This window comes from Saccopteryx leptura, chromosome 10 (assembly GCF_036850995.1).
Source record: "Saccopteryx leptura isolate mSacLep1 chromosome 10, mSacLep1_pri_phased_curated, whole genome shotgun sequence".
In the NCBI taxonomy this organism is placed as follows: Eukaryota; Metazoa; Chordata; class Mammalia; order Chiroptera; family Emballonuridae; genus Saccopteryx; species Saccopteryx leptura.
The window spans coordinates 43996744-44017594 of NC_089512.1; the positions used below are offsets into that span (position 1 = coordinate 43996744).

Genomic DNA, 20851 nt, shown 5'->3' on the forward strand with positions numbered 1-20851 from the left:
CCCTTTTGAGAAACCAATTAGCAATCACTCCCTATCTCATCCCTGACCTTCTATCCACCTGGAACCCAACCCTTAGCCAACCACTAATCTACTTTCTATATTTGTGAATTTTCCTGTTTTCGACATTTTGCATAAATGGAATCATGTCCAGTATGGGATCATTTTTTACTGGCTTCTACTTTGCACAACACTTTCAAGGTTCATACATAAATACTTCATGTATAAATACTTCATACCTTTTTAGGTCTGAATAATAGTTTAGTGTATGGATATACCAACCACATTTTGTTTATTCTTTTATCAATTGATGGAGATTTGGATTGTTTCCATTTTTTAGCTGTTATGAATAATGCTATCCTACATACATTTGTTTACAAGTTTTTGTGTTTACAAGACATGTTTTAACTTCTCATATATGTATTTAGGTGTGGAGTTGCTGGGTCATGCAGTAACATTAAATGTTTAACATTTTGAGCAACTACCAATCTGTTTTACAAAGTGGCTGCATTTTATGTTTCTATTTTACATTTCTACCAATCAGTATATGAGGGTTCCAATTTTTCTGCATTCTTATCAACACTTGTTATTGTCTATACTTTTAATTTTAGCCATACCAGTGGGTTTTGAGTGTATTTGTGGTTTTGATTCATATTTCCCTACAGACTGATGATGTTGAGGATCTTTTTCATATGCATATTGTTATTTGCATATCTTTTGGAGAAATATCTTTTCAAGTCCTTTGACTAGTTTTAAATTTAGTTATTAGTCTGTTTATTGTCAAGTTGCAAGAGTTGTTTATGTATCTGGATACAAGTTCTTTATTGATTTACAAATATTTTCTCCTGTGGGTTCTCTTTTATTTATTTTTACTCTTTTTTTTTTTTTTTTTTGACAGAGAGTCAGAGAGAGGGATAGATAGTGACAGGAACGGAGAGAGATGAGAAGCATCATCAGTTTTTCGTTGCGACACCTTAGTTCAGGGGTCTCAAACTTGCGGCCCGCGGGCCGCATGCGGCCCGCCAAACAATTTTGTGCAGGCCGCAGACTAATCCACTAAGTTCAAAATATTTTGGATAAAATTAAGTAAGCCTAGGGGCCTACTTGTATTTTTTATTTCTCTAGCATCCTAGCTAGATAATAGCTTAGTTAACAGCAGTTGTGATGCGAACTACAGTTTCTGGTCGTTTTGTGACACTGAGTAAACTGCATGTACGATTGTGCTTGTTGTACTGATTTTTTTTTTTGTTTTCAACTGCAGTGAGAAAAGTGTTGCGTAACAGTTGCCTTTTGTAGACCTAGTGTGGCCCGCCCAACGGCTGTGATCTTGCTCTGCGGCCCACATGCTGAGTTGAGTTTGAGACCCCTGCCTTAGTTGTTCATTGATTGCTTTCTCATATGTGCTTTGACGGTGGGCCTTCAGCAGACCGAGTAACCCTTTGCTCAAGCCAGCAACCTTGGGTCCAAGCTGGTGAGCTTTGCTCAAACCAGATGAGCCCATGCTCAAGCTGGCGACCTCGGGGTCTCGAACCTGGGTCCTCCGCATCCCAGTCCGATGCTCTATCCACTGCGCCACCACCTGGTCAGGCTGTGGGTTGTCTTTTATTGATGATGTCCTTGGAGCTCAAGGTTATAAAAATTTTATGAAGTTCAGTTTATCTGGTTTTTCTTTTGTCAGTTGTAAACCAACAATGTTCACAACAGCGTTCATTCATTAGGAAATCTATGACATACCTTCTTTCAGTCTCTTTATTGTCCCAGTTGTTGTACTGTCTCAGATATTATCTCCACTTGATTCTGTTAAAAATTCATTGGTAATTATTTTTTTAATTGTAAAAATAGTTTAGTTCATAAAATAATAAATATATCAATTTAATTATTATGATTTATATAGGTATCAGAATAAATATGTTATCAAAATAAACATATTGTTATATGGGTTCATCAGAAAGAAAAACCATTCAAACTGAATCAAATTGTTGACACTAACTCAACTGGTAGTATGTTTGTATGCAGTACTATAAGCCACGCATGTACCCAGTGCACCCTTGGCTACCACAGTAATACCTTAATATGATGCAAAAAGGTGGAATGTAGCTCTAAACAAGAAAGTTGTGTTTAGCAGAAAAATACTTTATACTGCTTCAGTTTTTAATTTTAATTAAAATAAAATGAAAAATTTTGTTCTTCAGTCACATTAGCCATACTTCCAATGCTCATTAGCCATATGTACTAGTGCTGACCATATTGGACAGTCCAGTGTTAACACATTAGCATTGTTAAAAATAATAATACTGATTTGCTAGTAGCACTTTGCAGTTCACACAGTGCTTTTATATCTTTTGTTTACTTTTAACACCAATCCTGTGAGACATATATAACAGATATTATCTCTATTTGACAGATGCAAAAACAAATCTGAGATGCTGACCTGCTACACAGATAACACAACTGGTTAATGCTGGTGTCAGGACTTAAATCAAGACTATTAAATCTGTTTGCTTTATCCTCTTATACTTTACATTTTTTTCTATAGTTTATTTTTTTCTTGGTGATTTAAAAGTACCACCAAAAAACCCCCAGTATTTCTAGGAGAACAAGTAGGAAATTTACCTTAAATTTTAATTCATATTTAGGTTAATTGATTTAATTTTTATAACTAGGTGTTTTTGTTTTTTTTCACAAGAAACAAACTGCATATGGTTTTTCGTAGGCAATATAAAGAAGATGAAAGTCAGTCGGAGGAAGACTACAGAAGTCTTGAAGCCTTACCAAGTTATAAAGGCCTTCTAATGGTATGGGGAGTACATGATGCATAAATACTTTTTTATAAAGTGAAATAATCATGTAGGAAAGTTAACTATTTTTCTATGAAATGTGTCGCAGTCATTACAGAATCAGCTTGAAGAAGCAAAAGCTAAGATTGATGTACTATTAAGTGAAAAGCTGAATCTTCAAAAAGATTTGGAAACCAGGTGAGAGAAACCTAAGTCATTTTTATGTAACCTTTAGAAAGTAAACACATACTGGAATTTGGAACGTTAAATGAATCATTCTAGCCCCTTTACTCTAAAACTAACCTTGGGGAAATTCATACTCTTATATTCATTTTAATCAGTTGTTTCTCATATGATGGAAGGAACGAGAACACATAGGTAGGCAAAGGCAGGGAGAAAAATAGGACTCTATATTGAAAAAATAAAAATGGGTAGGAACTCAAAGAGTAGATGCAGTCTTACTAGCATGCTTCCCATTCCCACATTTCTTTAGACAATCTTATTATTTCATCACAATCCTATGTGGTAGGAGGAGAAGAAAACTAAAAAGCTTAAATAGCACACAACGAAAGGTACATTTATATATAGCATACTACCACAGAAGGATGAGATTTTACATGTTGACAGTGAGTAATAAGACTTTTCATTCAACAAATATTTGTTGAAGAGCTGTTAAAAGATAGACACTATCCTATCCTTCAGTGTAATACAGGGTTCTCAAAACTTTTTGAAGTCGGGGCACATTTAAAATCCTACAAATAATTGTAGGCACACTATATACAAATTTCTGAGAAATATGTTATAATAAGTCAAATATTAAAGAAAAAAATATAAAGTCCAAGCATGCTTTTATGGTAATTAAATGAAATAAATACAACAAAATTAAATTTATTCTGACATTAAAAAACATTTTTATGTTACATTTTTTGAGTTATGCTTTTTAGAATTTGTAAAAAAGGGGTTAAAAAATAAGAAAACAACAAAAAAGTTATCTTTTTATATATATAGATACATTCTTAGTACGATTTAGTAAATTTGGCAGGTCTTGGCATGAATGTGTTAAATTTTTTCATTCTTGTGTTTATGAGAAACATGAGCCTGATGTGTCCTAGCGATTTCTTTAATGTTTGGGCATATATTTGAAAGGCACACTCTCATTTCCTCATCAATACATTGAAGAATTCCTCTCTTTTTACTCTTGTGTTGAGGGTAGAAAATCCTAATTCACATAAATAAGATGTTGAAAATTGTAGTAAAATGTTCAAAGCTTTTTTAGATATTGCCACATACTCTTCTTTTATAGAAATCCAAAAGGCTTCAAGAGACAGTTCCTTATGTTTAATCATCAATCCACGATCACTGGATATAGCTGCCAGTTCTTCTTCTTCTGTTAATGTTAAACCAAATCACTTGAAGCTTCCATGAATGGATTTCTAATCCAGTTGTATTGTTCAGTGTTAAGTGATGGAAAATGTTATAAATTAAATTCTGCCCATCAGCCTTCAAGTCCTATTTTATTTACACTTAACTTTTGCTCACTTCCAGAATTGGATTCTTCAATATCATGCTTCTTTTTGAGAAATCTATGCATTTTATTTGGGTGTATTTATCTAAAAATAATATAATGATGTGTTAATAATAAATACAATAATAATATGTTAACAAAAAGAGCAGTATTTCTGTAATGAAATGGTATAATAGAATAACTATATTTATTTTTATATTTGGGCACATACCGCAAACCAGCGCAGCTAGTAATTCCAGGTCCTGAGTGGGAACGGTGCAGAATTAAGAAAATATGGGGTCGGGAGGGCCCTGTAATTGCTGCTGGCAAGAACAAAGCACACAGAAAAACCACATCTTGCTTTATTTATAGGGCAAAGTGGGCCATTAGCAAATCAGTGAGATGTTTGATCATGTTTCCAAGGCAACCCAAGAAGTTTACCAAGTGCAGAAAACCCCCACCATACATATCATCTTAACTTTACACCTAACAAAGGATAGAAGAAACTTGCCTCAGGTCTTTCCGGGGGACATGGGAGGTAGTGTAAACAATCCAGCACCACAGCTTAACAGCCTTTTGCAACCTAATCAGGCAAGTGAGGTGGGGGCTTGGACAGACTGTCAGCTTACAGCCAATTCCCCACACCTCTGTCCCCCAAAAATCTAAACTGCAAAAGCCCTGTTGGTTTTTTGGTCCCCAACAGGCACATATTTCTCTGGAATACTATAGGGCACACCTGGAAATCTAGGGTGCACCAGTGCGCCCTGGGTGCACACTTTGAGAACCACTCAAAGTTGGTATAGTATAGGCCCTGGCTGGTTGGCTCAGCGGTAGAGCGTCGGCCTGGCGTGCGGGGGACCCGGGTTTGATTCCGGGCCAGGGCACATAGGAGAAGCGCCCATTTGCTTCTCCACCCCCCCCTTCCTCTCTGTCTCTCTTCCCCTCCCGCAGCCAAGGCTCCATTGGAGCAAAGATGGCCCGGGCGCTGGGGATGGCTCCTTGGCCTCTGCCCCAGGCGCTAGAGTGGCTCAGGTGGCAGCAGAGCGATGCCCCGGAGGGGCAGAGCGTCGCCCCTGGTGGGTGTGCCAGGTGGATCCCGGTCGGGCGCATGCGGGAGTCTGTCTGACTGTCTCTCCCCGTTTCCAGCTTCAGAAAAATACAAAAAAAAAAAAAAAAAAAAAAAAGTTGGTATAGTATAATGACCAAAACAAATACCTTGTTCTCATGAAGCTTATACTTTAGTGGAGAGGGGTCTGATATCTACTGTATAAACCACTTATATAAATCTTAACAACCTGCCATATAGTAATATGTAAATTTATGATTCTATAAATAGATAGTAAAGATTTTAAAATATGCATGGGCATCATGAACATGAATTTGGGATAGTGGATACCTGTGTTATGCAAAGGAATGGAATGACATTAATGAGGGACACACGTGGAGTTTTAAGTATATGTATAATGTTTTAAAAAGATTTGAAAAAATCTGTTAATATTCAACTTTAATATAGTAAAACTGTTTGTTTCACTATTCCCAGTTCTTGTCTGTACATTTGAAATATTTCAGTATAAAAATTAATTGGTTAACAACAATAAAAATGTGTAAAACGTTTTGGACAGGGAATACAGAGTAGAAGAAATTCAGTGATCAATAAATTTCTCACTAGTGGTCATGGAATATTTTGAGAATTGTAATAAGCATAATTGTGACAAGTAACAAGGTATATGTTATTGTTTATTATTAAATAGCTTTATAGTTTTATTCAGTAAATTGACTGTATTCAATATGACTTACTTTCTGCAGGCCTACACAGCATGAATTAAGACTTTATAAACAACAGGTGAAGAAACTGGAGAAATCCCTGAAGAAAAACATGAAGTAATTATATTTTACCAAAGTTATAAATATATTACGCTTTTGCATTTTATTACCTGTCATGCTTATCTTAGAGTGGGCTTGGCTTGAAATTACCAGGCTGATGGAGGGAAATTACATTAAAAAGGGATAGTTCTGGTTCCATAGTTTAAAAATAATTTCCATTGTGTTGGATTTGGCTATATATTCATCCTAAGTACGAACAAGAAAAAGGTGTTTGCCTGATGTAATAAAGGGCAAGATTTTAACTAGCAAATTGTTTTTGGAAGTCATAGAGGAATTGTAAGAGAATTGTTGAAATTAGAAATGACAAGCCCCAAATTTGTGTTGGTGGTAGCTATGACCTGAAGAATATCTTATTATACATTAAAAGTACCAGAATGAATGCAGTGATCCATTCATATTCACCACTTATATATTTCTTGACTTTGGAAAGCATGTACTCAGAGGAATTTCAAAAAATTTGTCCTCCAATAGTGAGTATTTTCTGAAGATTATCTATGTTTACTCTTTGGTTCAAGGGAATGGGACTTGAGGGAGCGTTGGAATGAAATGTTGTGGAAACTCTATGAGTTAATGTATTTATTAGATGTATTAAGTCAATTGTACTAAATTGTATTAAATTCACTTTTTAGTGATAACTGTGTTTCTTTTTTCCTGTGGCAATATATGCCACAGTGAAAGGCAAGTATTTTGGATATCCAAGAATTACATATAGAATTAAATTAAAATAGTGGAGAAGGAAAACTAAAAAAAGAGAGAAGTAGAAGGTTTGGAAAGGCATTCATTCATTCAATTAATATTTTTTCCTTTTCTACTATTGCATGACATTTTGGTATTCTGGGTATTGGAATTACAGTAGTAAGCCAAATAGAAAAGTTCCCTGCCCTCATGAAGATTACATGAAGGGAGAAGCACAGTGAAAATAAGACAAATAAGACAGTTTTGATATAGAAGTACTAAATGTGACATAGTGTAAGAGTAACTATTGTGTGAGGTTTTGGACAGGAGCTGGTAGTGACACGATCGAAGTTGGCCGTAGTGGTGATGGTGAGAAGTGTTGAAATATTATAGGTAGGATTGATAAGACTTGGTGATGGATTGAATATAGGCAGCTGAGGGGGAAAATCAAGACTGATAAAAGTTTTAGGCCTGAATGACTAGGTAATTGTTGCTGCATTAACCAATGGGAAAATTGGTTGAGAAGCAACTAGTAAAAAGATACAGGGACGTAAAAAGTCAGAGGAGAAAGTATAGGGGAGGAAAAACTTTTCATTAGCTCTCTTAGGGTCTCTGGCTGGGCCTGAAAATTAAGCTGACAAAGACTGATTAACATGAGAAAAGTATACAAATGTATTGAATATAAGTTTTACCTGACATAGGAACCTCCTTAAGGAAATGACCTGAACAAGCAGTTAAGCCTGAGTGTTTTTATACAAGGTTTGAGGAAGAGTAGAAAGTTGTGGGAAAAAGTGATAGGACAGTAGAGTATGAGCTAGGGGTAGTAAACTGGAGGAAACTAAATTCTTCTTGGTGTCCCTTTGTCTTCAGAGATAAACATGCGCCTTTCCTCCTGGCACAGGGAGGGCACCTGTCACAGGAGGGTCTCAGGATCAGCTTCAGGAAAGAAGGGAGAGGTCAGAGAGCCCTTCATGCACCTGCCATTTGTCAGATTCCTTCAGCTTATACATTTCTTATGTCATTAAAATGTATGTGTATACCTGAGTATATATTAACAGGCGGTCCTAGAGAAAACATCAGAAAGGAACAAGAGATAAAAATAAAAAGATATCAACCCATGGGCCAACTCTGATCAGGTATTATACATCCCACAGGCACTGTGTTAAGATAGCTTTTGAGGCCAAATCCAGTTAAGAAAAAAAATGCCCTGAAAGTAAATAATCTGCCATGATCCCAGGTAGCCAAACATAATTTGCATTTGAATTGATGAACTTGGAGTTGTTTTCTGTATTCTCCCAGTTTTTACAGTAAATATATATTGCTTTGTAATAAAATTAAAGCTATTTTTATTTTATTTATTTTTTTTGTATTTTTCCAAAGCTGGAAAAGGGAGGCAAACAGACTCCCGCATGCGCCCGACCGGGATCCACCCGGCATGCCCACCAGGGGGCGATGCTCTGCCCATCTGGGGCATCGCTCTGTTGCAACCAGAGCCATTCTAGCGCCTGAGGCAGTGGCCACAGAGCCATCCTCAGCACCCGGGCAAACTTTGCTCCAGTGGAGCCTTGGCTGCGGGAGGGGAAGAGAGAGACAGAGAGGAAAGAGAGGACGAGGGATGGAGAAGCAGATGGGCGCTTCTCCTGTGTGCCCTGGCCGGGAATCGAACCCAGGACTCCTGCACGCCAGGCCAATGCTCTACCACTGAGCCAACTGGCCAGGGCCAATATTTTTTTAAAACTGAAAAAAAACAAAAAACATTTCTTATGTCAAAATGGCAAATTTTGGAATGGCATATCCTGATCCCCTTCAGAGGAATCTGTTGACTTTAAGGGAAGTGTATATAGTGAAGATATATATACATACATACACAAATGCACTTATATATACAGAGATAATACATATAGACAATCTTTATTATTCATAGATTCCATATCCGTGAACTTGACTACCTTCTAAATTTTATTTTCAATCCTAAAATCAATACTTGCTGCACTTTTCATAATCATTCATGGACATGCCCAACATAAACATTTCCAGCTGCTAAACAAGATGACACTCTGCCCTTGTTTCAGCCCTCATACTGTGAACAAGCATCCTTTTATTACTGTGCTTTTCTTTCTTTTTTTTCTTTCTTTCTTTCTTTCTTTCTTTCTTTCTTTCTTTCTTTCTTCTTTCTTTCTTTCTTTCTTTCTCTCTCTCTCTTTTTTTCCTTTCTTCCTTCCTTCCTTCCTTCCTTCCTTCCTTCCTTCCTTCCTTCCTTCCTTCCTTCCTTCCTTCCTTCCTTCCTTCCCCTTTCCTTTCTCCCCATCCCTCTCCCTCCCTTTCCTTTGCCCCTCCCCTCCCATCCCCTTCCCATTTTGTGTTTTCTTACTGGTGATTTTTCCAAGATGGCCCCCAAGCATAGTGTTGAAGTGCTGTGTACACAAGAAGGTTGTGATGTGTCTTACAGAAAAAATACATGTGTTAAGTAAACTTCATTTAGGCATGAGTTGTAGTGCTGTTAGCCATGTCTTTAAACATTAACACACATAAAACTAGGTTAAATATTGATCAGTTGAAAAAATGGGACCAGGTGCATGCAGGATCCTGACCCTGTATTTTCCCTAGGAGCAATGGCTTAGTCTTTGTTAATTTAGTGTTTATGGTGACTTTGTTGGATAGAACTACCACAGATAAGAATTGACTGTATTTGTTTTGTGTTGTTCATTTAGGCTTTGGTCTTCAAATTGACTTTTCACTATTAGCCTTTAAAATTATTATTCAGAGCCAATCCTTGCAATATTTTTCTGCTGAATTGAAAGAAATTATTTGTGTTTTCAGAACTTTAAATTTATTATTATTATTATTATTATTTTTAGGTATGGAACTTTTGTAGTATCTAGATGTGGAGACAATTAGAAATGTTAGATAACTTGCCCACATCACTCAAGTGGTATATAGAATAACTTTGAAAGAAATCAGATTTATGTCCAATCATTCTGAATCCAAAGCTCACATCCTTAACCACCACATTAGACCAAACAAAACAGCCAATGGAAAAAAAATTTTAAGGTAACAAATTTCAAATTTTTATTAAGTGGCAGAGATAGGATATTTTTTCAAAGAACTGAACCCAGTAAACCCTTTCCACATATATAGAAAAAAAACAGTTTAATTGCTGAATAAACATTTACCCAGCCTGATGTACATTATAGGCAGTCTGCCAAAGAGATTGTGTAGACAGAGCTCACCCTTTTGTACAGCCAGGCAGATGCAGTCCATTACAACATATGAATTGTTTTTATCCAAAGGCAAAAAGAACTTCTTGTATTTTTAGACTAGCAGGAAGTTACAGTTTAGAGCCTGGAGCCTAGGCTGACCTCCGAGAGAGATGTAGAGTCAAGGCAAGGTCCTCCCTGATGTCCACATTTCAAAGAAATGGTTCCAAAGCTCCCAAGACAGACATTCCTAGGATGTAAATTGGCAAGAGGCTTATGTGATCTTTAAAATTTACATTCTTCTTAAAGTGACAGAGAAAGGATTTATAGCTACAAGTTTTTCCAAAGGAAATGCTATAAGGAAAGGAGGGGAAAGTCTCTTTTCCTCTTAGACTCAGAGGAAATTCAGGGTTTTTTTCCTTTAGAGTTGTAGTTACTTTTTAGTTAACCAGCCTTCAATATCAAGTGAGGCTATCAATTTAACATGGGAAAACATGGACTCTTCTTCTTTGAGTTAATATTACAACAGGTTAATTATAAAATTCTATTGATAGGAAGTGATCAGATAGGTTTGCCAGTGCAAGCTAACCAAAGCACAGTTTTATATAATTGTCCAATGGTATTTGTGTTTTGCTAGGAGGAAACAAAATCAGAACCCCGTCACCCTCGTGTTGAAATGACAGGCATTGAGGTGGTCAGGTAGGCCAGCAAGCCAAAGCGAAATTAATAAGCCAGACTTGATTCACTTACAGAAATATTATAAGCAAGGGACCAAAAAGCAAAAGACTGGGTCCTCATTGTTCTATTTTCCCCAGGGAACGGCACCAGATAAGGGTCAGTGACACGTAGCAGAGACAGAGGAAGCATCTCCCTTAGGAGCCTGGCTCAAAAGACTACTGTTTCATGGGCCTAGGAGAAGGCCTAGGAGTGGAAAAGTAAGGTCAGACTAGAGAAAAATGTTTCAGTTAAGGCTTTCCCACCCCCACCCCATACAGAGAATTGAAAAGTGCCTCCTTCAGAGCCCCCAATAAAGAGACCGCAGAACGGAGGCACCTGGGTTAGGAATGTAGAAATGCATGTGTGCACGGCCAGCTGGGAGTCTGGAGGGAGAGGAGACATTAGAAGGACCGAATTCTTAGCAGCTCCCCCTGGAGAGAGTGATGCACAGACTGCACCAAGTCTGGTGTGCAGAGGGCAGCTTTCCCCCATGGCTCTCCGGGCAAAGCCGGCATCATCGCCTGTGGTTTGGGCCTGGAACTGGATGGATTCCCTCCTAGAGAAACAGTTGCCTTCAGAGGTGTGACTGCTAGATTGAAGAGAACCACCCATTTTTTTATCCCTTTCATTTAAAAAATTCTAAGAATGTAGGGAAAAGGACTTGGGGAACATACAACTTTGAGAGGCCCACATTGATGCACACATGTGTTTTGTAGCAATATGGCTAAATTAGCATGACTTATAAACAAAATTGGCATTCTACTTTTCAACTCATTCCTCATCTACAGAATGGGAGTCACATGAGATCCTGGAAAGGCTTCAGCAGACAGTTAAAAGTTCTAAAGTGTCTGTACATAGAAACTTATCTTAAAGAGATAATAGCATATTTTAAGTTGGAAGAACAAGGTTTTCTGGTTTTCCCAGACTCTACAAAGAAATTGCTGTAGCTCTTGTCTACATGGAATGAATGTCTTCTAAGTAGGTAAAATTTCCTTTGGCCACTCTTAGGGGATCTTTATGGCCTTCCAGCCCTGCTCACCACTTTGGGAACTACAAAACAACCCTAGCATATATCTAAGTACAGCCTCTTCTGCTACCACATAAGTTTCTCAAACACTGTTAACAAAATAAAATAAAATAAATAAAATAAAATAAATACAATAAGGCTTTTTCTCTCTGACTGCTTGAAGGTCAGCCAGCGTTGTGAATGGCACAATAACTATCCTGACCAGAAAGTTCATGACTAGCAGATTACTTGAGCCTAAACAAATGGTCATTAATGCCCTCTACCCTAGGAAGGCAACAGTACCTAAGACAGAAATTCAGGAAAAACTTGCCAAAAATAGAAGACCACACCAGATGTTATCTTTGTATTTGGATTCAGAACCCATTTTTGTGGTGGCAAGACGACTGGCTTTGCCATGATTTATGATTTCTTGGATTACGAAAAATTAACCCAAACATAGGTTTGTCAGAGATGGCCTGTATCAGAGGACGATCATCTCAAGAAAACAGCGAAAGGGCCTGACCTGTGATGGCACAGTGGATGAAGCATTGATCTAGAATGTTGAAGTTGCTCATTTGAAACCCTGCGCTTGTCAAGGCACATATGGGAGTTTATGCTTCCTGCTCCTCTCCCTTTCTCTCTCTCTCTCTCTCTCTCTCTCTCCCCCCCCCATCTTTAAAATAAATAAATAAAATCTTTAAAAAAATAAAAAGAAAACAGCGAAAGGAACATAATAATGGAATGAAAGTCAGGGACTGCACAGGCCAGTGCTGGTGCTGGCAAAGAGGAGTAAAGATTCTTCAGGGACTCTTCGGTGATTGTGCAGTTTTCATGAGAGAATAAGCTAAGAACTTAAAAAAAAAAAAAGCCAAAATGAGAGGCAACAACAGGAATTACTTGGGATCAGAAAGAATTGAATACAGAATATAGGCAGAAACCCAAATAGTGTCCCAATTACAGAGTGAAGTCAAAGGGTTTTTATGAGAAAAGGAAGGGAATAATTACGTGAATAGAAGTATTAAGCTAAAAAATAAAGTCCAAAGTGAGAGGCAACAAGTATTTGTTCAAGATCCAAAAGAATAGCTATTCAGGAAGCACTGATTCAGGTGGAAATTTATATAGTGTTCCAATTGGGGTTAATGGCAAAGGGATTTTATGAATAGAAGGGAGGAATTTCTATTAGTGTTAATAAGTCAAGGAAAGAATTTCTATAGGTGCAGATAAGCTAAGTTGTTCTTTAGCTAAGCATTGGTGGTGCTAATTCTAAAAAATGTCTAATTTTCAATCCAGAGTGTCTACTTTCCTGTTAGCTTTGCAGATAGTTTTTTGAAAAACAGTGATGTTTTTTCAGAAATACAGTAACCTTTTTCAAAGGTTATTTTGCCCGGTTTAAATATTCCGAAGGGTCAAGGAGCAAGTCTGCAAGATTTACCAACATTTAAATTCAGACTTAACAATTTACTTGTATTCTTACTAGAGAGCATATTAGCTCTTCTACATCTCTTGTATTTTGGATCAGTGTTTTTCAATCGCCGATTTGTGGAACAGGGCTGGTCCGCCAGGAATTTTGTGCTAGTCCACGAAAGAGTTAACCACACTAATGTTGTAGGAAGATTATAGACCCAGCAATGTTATTCGAATTCACTTATGCTCAGGGTGATTTCTGCCTTAGTCCCCGAAATAATTCTATTTTCACTGGTCCCCAAGTGTAAAAAGGTTGAAAACTACTGTTTTGGATAATATGTTCCTGTCACTGCCTTTAGGCAAAATTGTGAAGTATGTGAATATGGTAAATAGGTGGTAAGTCAAGTGAAAAATGGATTATGAGGTCTTTGTGTCTACTAGAGGAAAGAGAGTTGACTTTTTACCTAGAGCTAATTCCTTTTATTAACTTTTATTTTTTTGGTCACATACCAGAGAGCAGAGAAGAGCAATTAAGTGAAGATCAAGGGCAATACATGTGGCTGGAGTAGATAATTGTAGAGTAATAGTAAGAAATGAGGTGAGAAAGGAGTCAGGAATATTGGGTTAGGACTAACAGCATGGAGAGATTCAAACGCTGACCCAAGGAGATTAGATTTAATTCACACAGTAGTAGGAGCCAGTTAATTATTTTTAGCCGGCAAATGACATGATAGCATATTGCTATTCTGTTTTAGAAACAGCAGGTCAAGTTCATTAATGAGTCATGGAATTAACTTGCTTCATATTAATTTTGAAGTATCCCCTAATTTTTGTGAGCAGTATAGTTTGATGGGTGACGGTTCTGTAGGAAACTGATAGGCATACTCAAAGTTAAGATGGCTAATTTGAAGTAGGTGTAATAAGAGACCACTTTCTTCAAGGGTATGGTGTGTGGAAGGGAAAGTGCCTACTATAACCTGACTTCAGAGATTTTTGGAGAAGGGCAACGGTTTGCTGCTAGGTGGATACACTCCTACAGAGTTATTTGTTTGGGTAATGAGGCTCTCTTCCAGCGTTCCGGTAGCCACCTAGAACAATGGTCTCATGGGTTTTCATGCCCTCTTGACTGGGCAGACATCACTTCTTCATGTTCTACTGTGCTGTCTTTCTTTGGCACAGTGGAACATGAAGAAGGTAGGACGATACTCTCGAGTTCTTTTTTTTTTTTTTTACAGAGAGGGATAGATAGGAACGGAGAGAGATGAGAAGCATCAATCATTAGTTTTTCGTTGCAACACCTTAGTTGTTCATTGATTGCTTTCTCATATGTGCCTTGACCGTGGGCCTTCAGCAGACCGAGTAACCCCTTGCTCGAGCCAGCGACCTTGGGTCCAAGCTGGTGAGCTTTGCTCAAACCAGATGAGCCCGCACTCAAGCTGGCGACCGTGGGGTCTCGAACCTGAGTCCTCCACATTCCAGTCCGACGCTCTATCCACTGCACCACCGCCTGGTCAGGCTACTCTCTAGTTCTTGCTGCTACAATTCCCAAACCAAGTGCCCTGCCCATTGCTTCTTGCTTCCCTTACCTAGAGCCTCTAAGCTTGGATTCCTTGGAAGTTGCTTCCATCCTTTGCTGCTGTTCTTTACTATTCTTCCTTTTTTTTTTTTCAAATGTTGGGAAGTAGTTAGAAGTTCCTTCTTCAGAATAATCCCTTTTGTTTTCAGTGAGTCCTTCTAATTTGTGGTCTATTGAGAGGACCTTTTTGTTTTACAGTGACTTTTAAAATGCATATTTGCATGTGTGCCAGTGTGCATGCATACATATATAAAATGACAAAGCTGTTGGGAGGGTAGCTGGATTACTGGCTCAGTTTGTTGTCTCAATCCCGTATCTAGGAAAGCATTTTGTATTAACTTGATTTCTTTTCCCCCTTTAGGTTACAGGATCTTATCGGTCCAAAAAAAGCTGAGAACACGGAGATCAAAGATGAGCCCAGCAAAGATAACCAGCAGCAGGCCCTAATAGACCAGAGGTACTTCCAGGTATTGAATAACTAGCAGAGATTGTTGTTTGTAATCAACCTTGGTTTCAGTGGTAGTGTAATAAATTATCATTGGTGAGGAATACTTGTATCCTGTTTGTGTGCTTATCCTGTCTTATCTTGCCATGCCATACCTGTTTGGCTAAAAACATTGTCAGTAGCTTGACTTAGAATTTGTCTTACCTCTTAAAAGAGACTTTGGCCTATTTCAAAGCAGGTAAGTAAAAAGCTGATAAGATTTTATAGTTCTTTTCCCTACTCTCCCCCCTTAAGCCATTTCCCTTTTTTATTTTTGTTGTTGCTGTGGTTGATATTGTTGTAGTTGTTACATAAGTAAATCTATTTTTTTAAGGTTCTTGTATGGTTTTATTTTTTATTTAGATACTTCATCAAAATTTAACTTTCTTTGTGGTGCGATGTAGAGATCTTACCTTATTGATATTATAGACTAGGTAGATGAGCATTTAATAAATGGAGTGCAGTTAAGTTTGGTCATTTACTACTGAACTGGGCCTGCATTTTTACTTTATTGCACCCACTCAGAGTTTTTTAAAATTTTGAATTAATTACTAATATTTGTATAATTTAAGAGATTTTATTTAATTTATTATTTGTAGTTCCTCTTATAAAGAGAATCTGGTGACAGAATCCTGCACAGTGATTATCAGAACAGGATTATGCCTTTTCCCTGTCGCAGATGTGCACGTGCTCTTCTGTAGGCCATAGTCCCTGCCCACCCTGCTTTGCTTAGTTATGCTCTTCCTGCCTTCTATAGGCGATTGAGTTTGCAGTTTCCAATAGGCCATTCTTTCTCTACTTGATTGAAATGAAACCTTTATCATTTACCATATTCCCTTATATGCATAGGTTTGTCTCTAGACTCTGGTCTGTTCCATTTCCATACAACTTTCATATATATATATATATATATATATATATATATATATATATATATATGTGATATATATATATATTTTAATTGAAAGCGGGGGGGGGGGACAGACAGGAAGGGAGAGAGATACAAAGCATCATCAACTCATAGTTGTGGCACCTTAGTTGTTCATTGTTTGTTTTCTCATATGTGCTGTGACCTAGGGGGCTCCAGCTGGGCCAGTGACATTGGGCTCAAGCCAGCAACCTTGGGCTCAAGCCAGTGACCTTGGGCTTCAACCCAGTGACCTTTGGGCTCAAGCCCGTGACCATGGGATCTTGTCTATGATCCCATGCTCAAGCTGGTGAGCCCACTCTCAAGCTGTTGAGCTGTGCTTAAACCAGATGAGCCTGTGCTCAAGCTGGTGACCTCAGGGTTTTGAACCTGGGTCCTCTGTGTCCCAGTCTGATGCTCTATCCACTGCGCCACTGCCTGGTCAAGCAGGAATATTACATATTCTTTTAATTGTAGTTTTGATACCTTTTAGGTTAAGTATCTTGTCATTGTTGTTTTAAAATTTTTCTTGGCTATATTTTTAGCACATTTATTCTTCCTAATGAACAGTCTTTCAAATTTAAAAATATATTCCATTGAGTTGAACTGAAATTGAATTCACTTTTTAGATTAATATTCAGAAAAATGCTATCTTTACAGTTTTGAATTATGTCACTCAGAAATATGTCTCTAATTTTATTAGAGTCTTTCTTTATAGCCTTGAATAAGTTTTTATACATTTTAAAATTTAGCTCTTGCATATTTCCTATGTTTATTTCCTAGGTATTTTATAACTTTTATTACTATTCTGTGGGATCCTTTTGCCATTACATTTTCTAATTGATTATTGCTGGGGTTTTTTTAAAGATTTTATTTATTGATTTTAGGGAAAGGAGAGAGATGGAAAGGTGGTGGAGGAGCAGCCGAAAGCATCAACTCATAGTTGCTGCTTTTCTTTTCTTTTTAAACAGAGACAGAGAGTCAGAGAGAGGGACAGATAGGGACAGACAGACAGGAACAGAGAGAGATGAGAAGCATCAATTATCAGTGTTTCGTGGGGACACCTTAGTTGTTCATTGATTGCTTTCTCATATGTGCCTTGACCGCGGGCCTTCAGCAGACTAAGTAACCCCTTGCTCGAGCCAGCGACCTTGGGTCCAAGCTGGTGAGCTTTTGCTCAAACCAGATGAGCCCATGCTCAAGCTGACGACCTCGGGGTCTCAAACCTGGGTCCTTCCGCATCCCAGTCCGACGCTCTATCCACTGCGCCACCGCCTGGTCAGGCTATTGCTGGTTTTTAATATATCTCTGTGTTGATTTTATGTCCAGGCACCTTTCTGAAAACTTTTGTTTTTAAAGGCAAAAGATTTATATGGTCTGAAGAGAAACAAGAGTATATAAAAACTTTTGTTTTAGATAGCTCTCCTGTACTTAGTATATAACTGAATTTATTTCGTTTTGTTTCTTAGATTCACTTTGAGAGATTTGTCCTTTAACAGGGAAATCAAATCATCATGGACATTGAGACCAAAACACATGTCAATTTCCTTCCTATCATCTTACTTTCTGTTTCTGTTTGTGTGGTTCTTGTTCCATTCTTTTCCTCACATTTGTTGAGATTTCTTTTTCTCTTTAAGTAGTTAGGATGTTCATCTTAATTATTTTAATTATTCTAATGATTACCTTTAAAATATATATATTTTATCTGTATCAAGAGTTTATCAGTATCTGCGAGCTCTTTCTGAATAAGACCTATATTGTGAGTTTTTCTAATTCCCATCTCTTTGAGAATTAAGTCATTTTACCATTTTCTCATTGTTAATACATCTTTTACTATCAATCTTCAGAGTATGGTTAAGTGATAAAGAAGAATATACTGTGCTGTCAACAGTAATTCAGTGCAGAGGAAGTAATTAATTTTTCCATTAAAATAATGTGTTTAACTATAAGAGAAGTAGAATGTTGAAATACACTTTCTTGAATTAAAGAAATGCTCTCAAATAAACATCTGAAGTTATATTACTAGGAGGCCTAAGTTGTAGCTTGAAGTGAGAATAGGGACAGATTTAAGGTCAGAATGGTATCTTGTCTTTATACTCATATGACTATTTATATATAAGCTGGCCTTGATGGTGGTAAATAAGGAAATAAATAACTTTACTCTTCTCCATTTAAACTTGCTGTTCGGTCTCCCTTTTCTTTCCTTGGATGATATATAACATATAACTCATAGCTTTTTGCTGGGTGGGTGGGTTGGGTTGTAACCACATACACAGTAAATTATTTAAAATTCAGGCCTGGCCTATGGTGACACAGTAGATAAAGTGTTGACCTGGAACGCTGAGGTCACTGGTTCAAAACCCTGGGCTTGCCTGGTCAAGGCACATATGAAAATTGATGCTTTCTGCTGTTCTCCCCCTTCTCTCTCTCTGTCTCTCTATCTCTCCTCTCTAAAATGAATAAATAAAATCCAAAAATATATTTTTTAAATTTAGTTAAGGCATTGATGATTTAGGGAATTGTTAATTTTCCTTATGTGTAACAGCGGTATTGTGATTTTGTAGGAAAATGTGCCTGCTTTTGAAAAATGCATGCTTAAGTATCTGGGGTAAAGTGTTATGTCATGATTGCATTTTCTTACATGGTTCAGCTAAAAATATAGATAAAGCAAGTAAATTTGGCAAAATGTTAACAATTGTTGGATCTAGGCAGTGATTTTATAGGTATTTGTGATTGTTCATTTTATGTGTTAACTTGACTATGCCACAAGTTGCCCAGATAGCTGGTCAAACATTGCTCTGGGTATGTCTGTGAGCATGTTTCTGGGTGAGATTAATATTTGAATTGGTAGAGTTGGTAAAGCAGATTGCTCTCCCTGAAGTGAGTGAGCCTCATTCAATCAGTTTAAGGTCTGAAGAGAACAAAAAGGGTAAGGAAGAAAGAGGGAACTCCTGCCTGCCTGACTACTATTGAGCTGGGACATAAATTTTTTTTCCTGCCTTCAAACTTGAACTGAAACATGACTTTTTTTTTTTTTAATAGATAGATTTTTTATTAATTTTAATGGGATGACATCAATAAATCAGGGTACATATAGTCAAAGAAAACATGTCCAGGTTATCTTGTCATTCAATTCTGTTGCATACCCATCACCCAAAGTCAGATTGTCCTCCGTCACCTTCTATCTAGTTTTCTTTGTGCCCCTTCCCTTCCCCCTCCCCCTCTCCCTCCTTCCCTCCCCCTGTCCCCCGTAACCACCACACTCTTGTCCATGTCTCTTAGTCTCGTGTTTATGTCCCACCAATGTATGGAATCCTGCAGTTCTTGCTTTTTTCTGATTTACTTATTTTACTCCGTATAATGTTATCAAGATCCCACCATTTTGTTGTAAGTGATCCGATGTCATCATTTCTTATGGCTGAATAGTATACCATGGTGTATATGTGCCACATCTTCTTTATCCAGTCTCCTTTTTTTTTTTTTTTTTTTTTTTTTTTTACAGTGATTAAAGTCTTTAAGCAAACTCTTGGCCAATACAGCAAGAATCCATAAAAGAGTAATGTCCTTAACATGTTCACCAAGTCCAAGTTGGCCCCAACACCATGCCAAATCCCTGAAAAATGCAACCCAACCCCAGTTCAGTCTGTTATGAGCTGTCACAGGGAGCAGGAGTCCAGGAAAAGTCCACATCCAGGAAGAGTCTGCATGGCACTGGAATTGTTGTCACCATTCTATACTTTGCAGCTCACATCCAAGTCCCAGTGACCGCTGCTTCTAGCCGGTAATGATTCAGGTAGACTGGAAAAGCCATCTGCAGCATTTGTGGAGATGAAGCTTCTGTTCTCCTCTGCCTGGAGAGATGAGACCAGGTAGCTTTTCCCTGGAGCTCTGCGACTGTGGCATGGTAAAGAGAACCTTGGGATACACTAAGCTGGGTGGCAAAGGTAGATTCATAATAGAAGTTGGCAAAAGGGGGAAAGAGAGCAGGTCCCAGCCTGAAATGAGTGGGGCATTGAAGTAGGAGGAATAAAGGAAACACTATATATTAAACAAAGCAGCAGAAAATAGGACTATCAACACCCACAACAGAGATCTTCGAGGGAAGAATAAAAAGCCTGACTATTCAGGCAAGACATAGTTAAGTGGCCCTTGTACAAATGAGATCAGTTTACCTGCTTCTTGGAAGAAATACCCTAGGCTCGTCCACAGTGTCATAGATAGGGCTGACGGCCCTGGGCACTTTCAGCCTTCAGTGGCAAACCCCAGCTTTCTGGGCAAGGTTAGGTCATAGGTGGCAGAAACATGACTCTTTCTGGGTCTCTGGACTGCCGGTATTTGGACTGGAACTATACTATTGGCTCTCTTGGGTTTCCAACTTACTGACTATAGATCTTGTGACTTGTCAGCTTTATAATTGCATGAGCCAATTTCTTGCAATATATAAATTTTCACACACACACACAGTCCTACTGGTTCTATTTCTGTGGAGAACCCTGACTAATAACAGTGTTTATTATTATTTTTATTTTTTGTATGTTTTGAGTTTTTATGATAACAATTGAGAGAAAAAGTAATTCAGATGTCAATAAAAAACTTCAGTTTCTCATCCAGCCAAAGCTTCTACTCTATGCCTACTTTATCTCATACCTGACTTAAACTTCTTCAGACAAGTAGTGCGGCAAGACGGTGTGAGCTGTTTTCCTTATTCTCATTGCTCTGCCTT

At 37.8% G+C, this 20851-nt stretch overlaps 1 protein-coding gene across 5 annotated transcripts in view; it reads left to right on the top strand.

Annotated features, from left to right (window-relative positions):
* The window catches only part of CEP70 (centrosomal protein 70), a 67762-nt gene that overhangs the window by 37250 nt on the left and 9661 nt on the right, over positions 1 to 20851 (top strand). For all 5 annotated transcript variants that reach the window (XM_066351429.1, XM_066351430.1, XM_066351428.1 and 2 more), the window contains 4 exons: positions 2711 to 2792; positions 2884 to 2972; positions 6085 to 6159; positions 15099 to 15204. In XM_066351429.1, coding sequence (XP_066207526.1) covers positions 2711 to 2792; positions 2884 to 2972; positions 6085 to 6159; positions 15099 to 15204 — 352 coding nt within the window. The remainder of the gene's footprint in view (positions 1 to 2710; positions 2793 to 2883; positions 2973 to 6084; positions 6160 to 15098; positions 15205 to 20851) is intronic.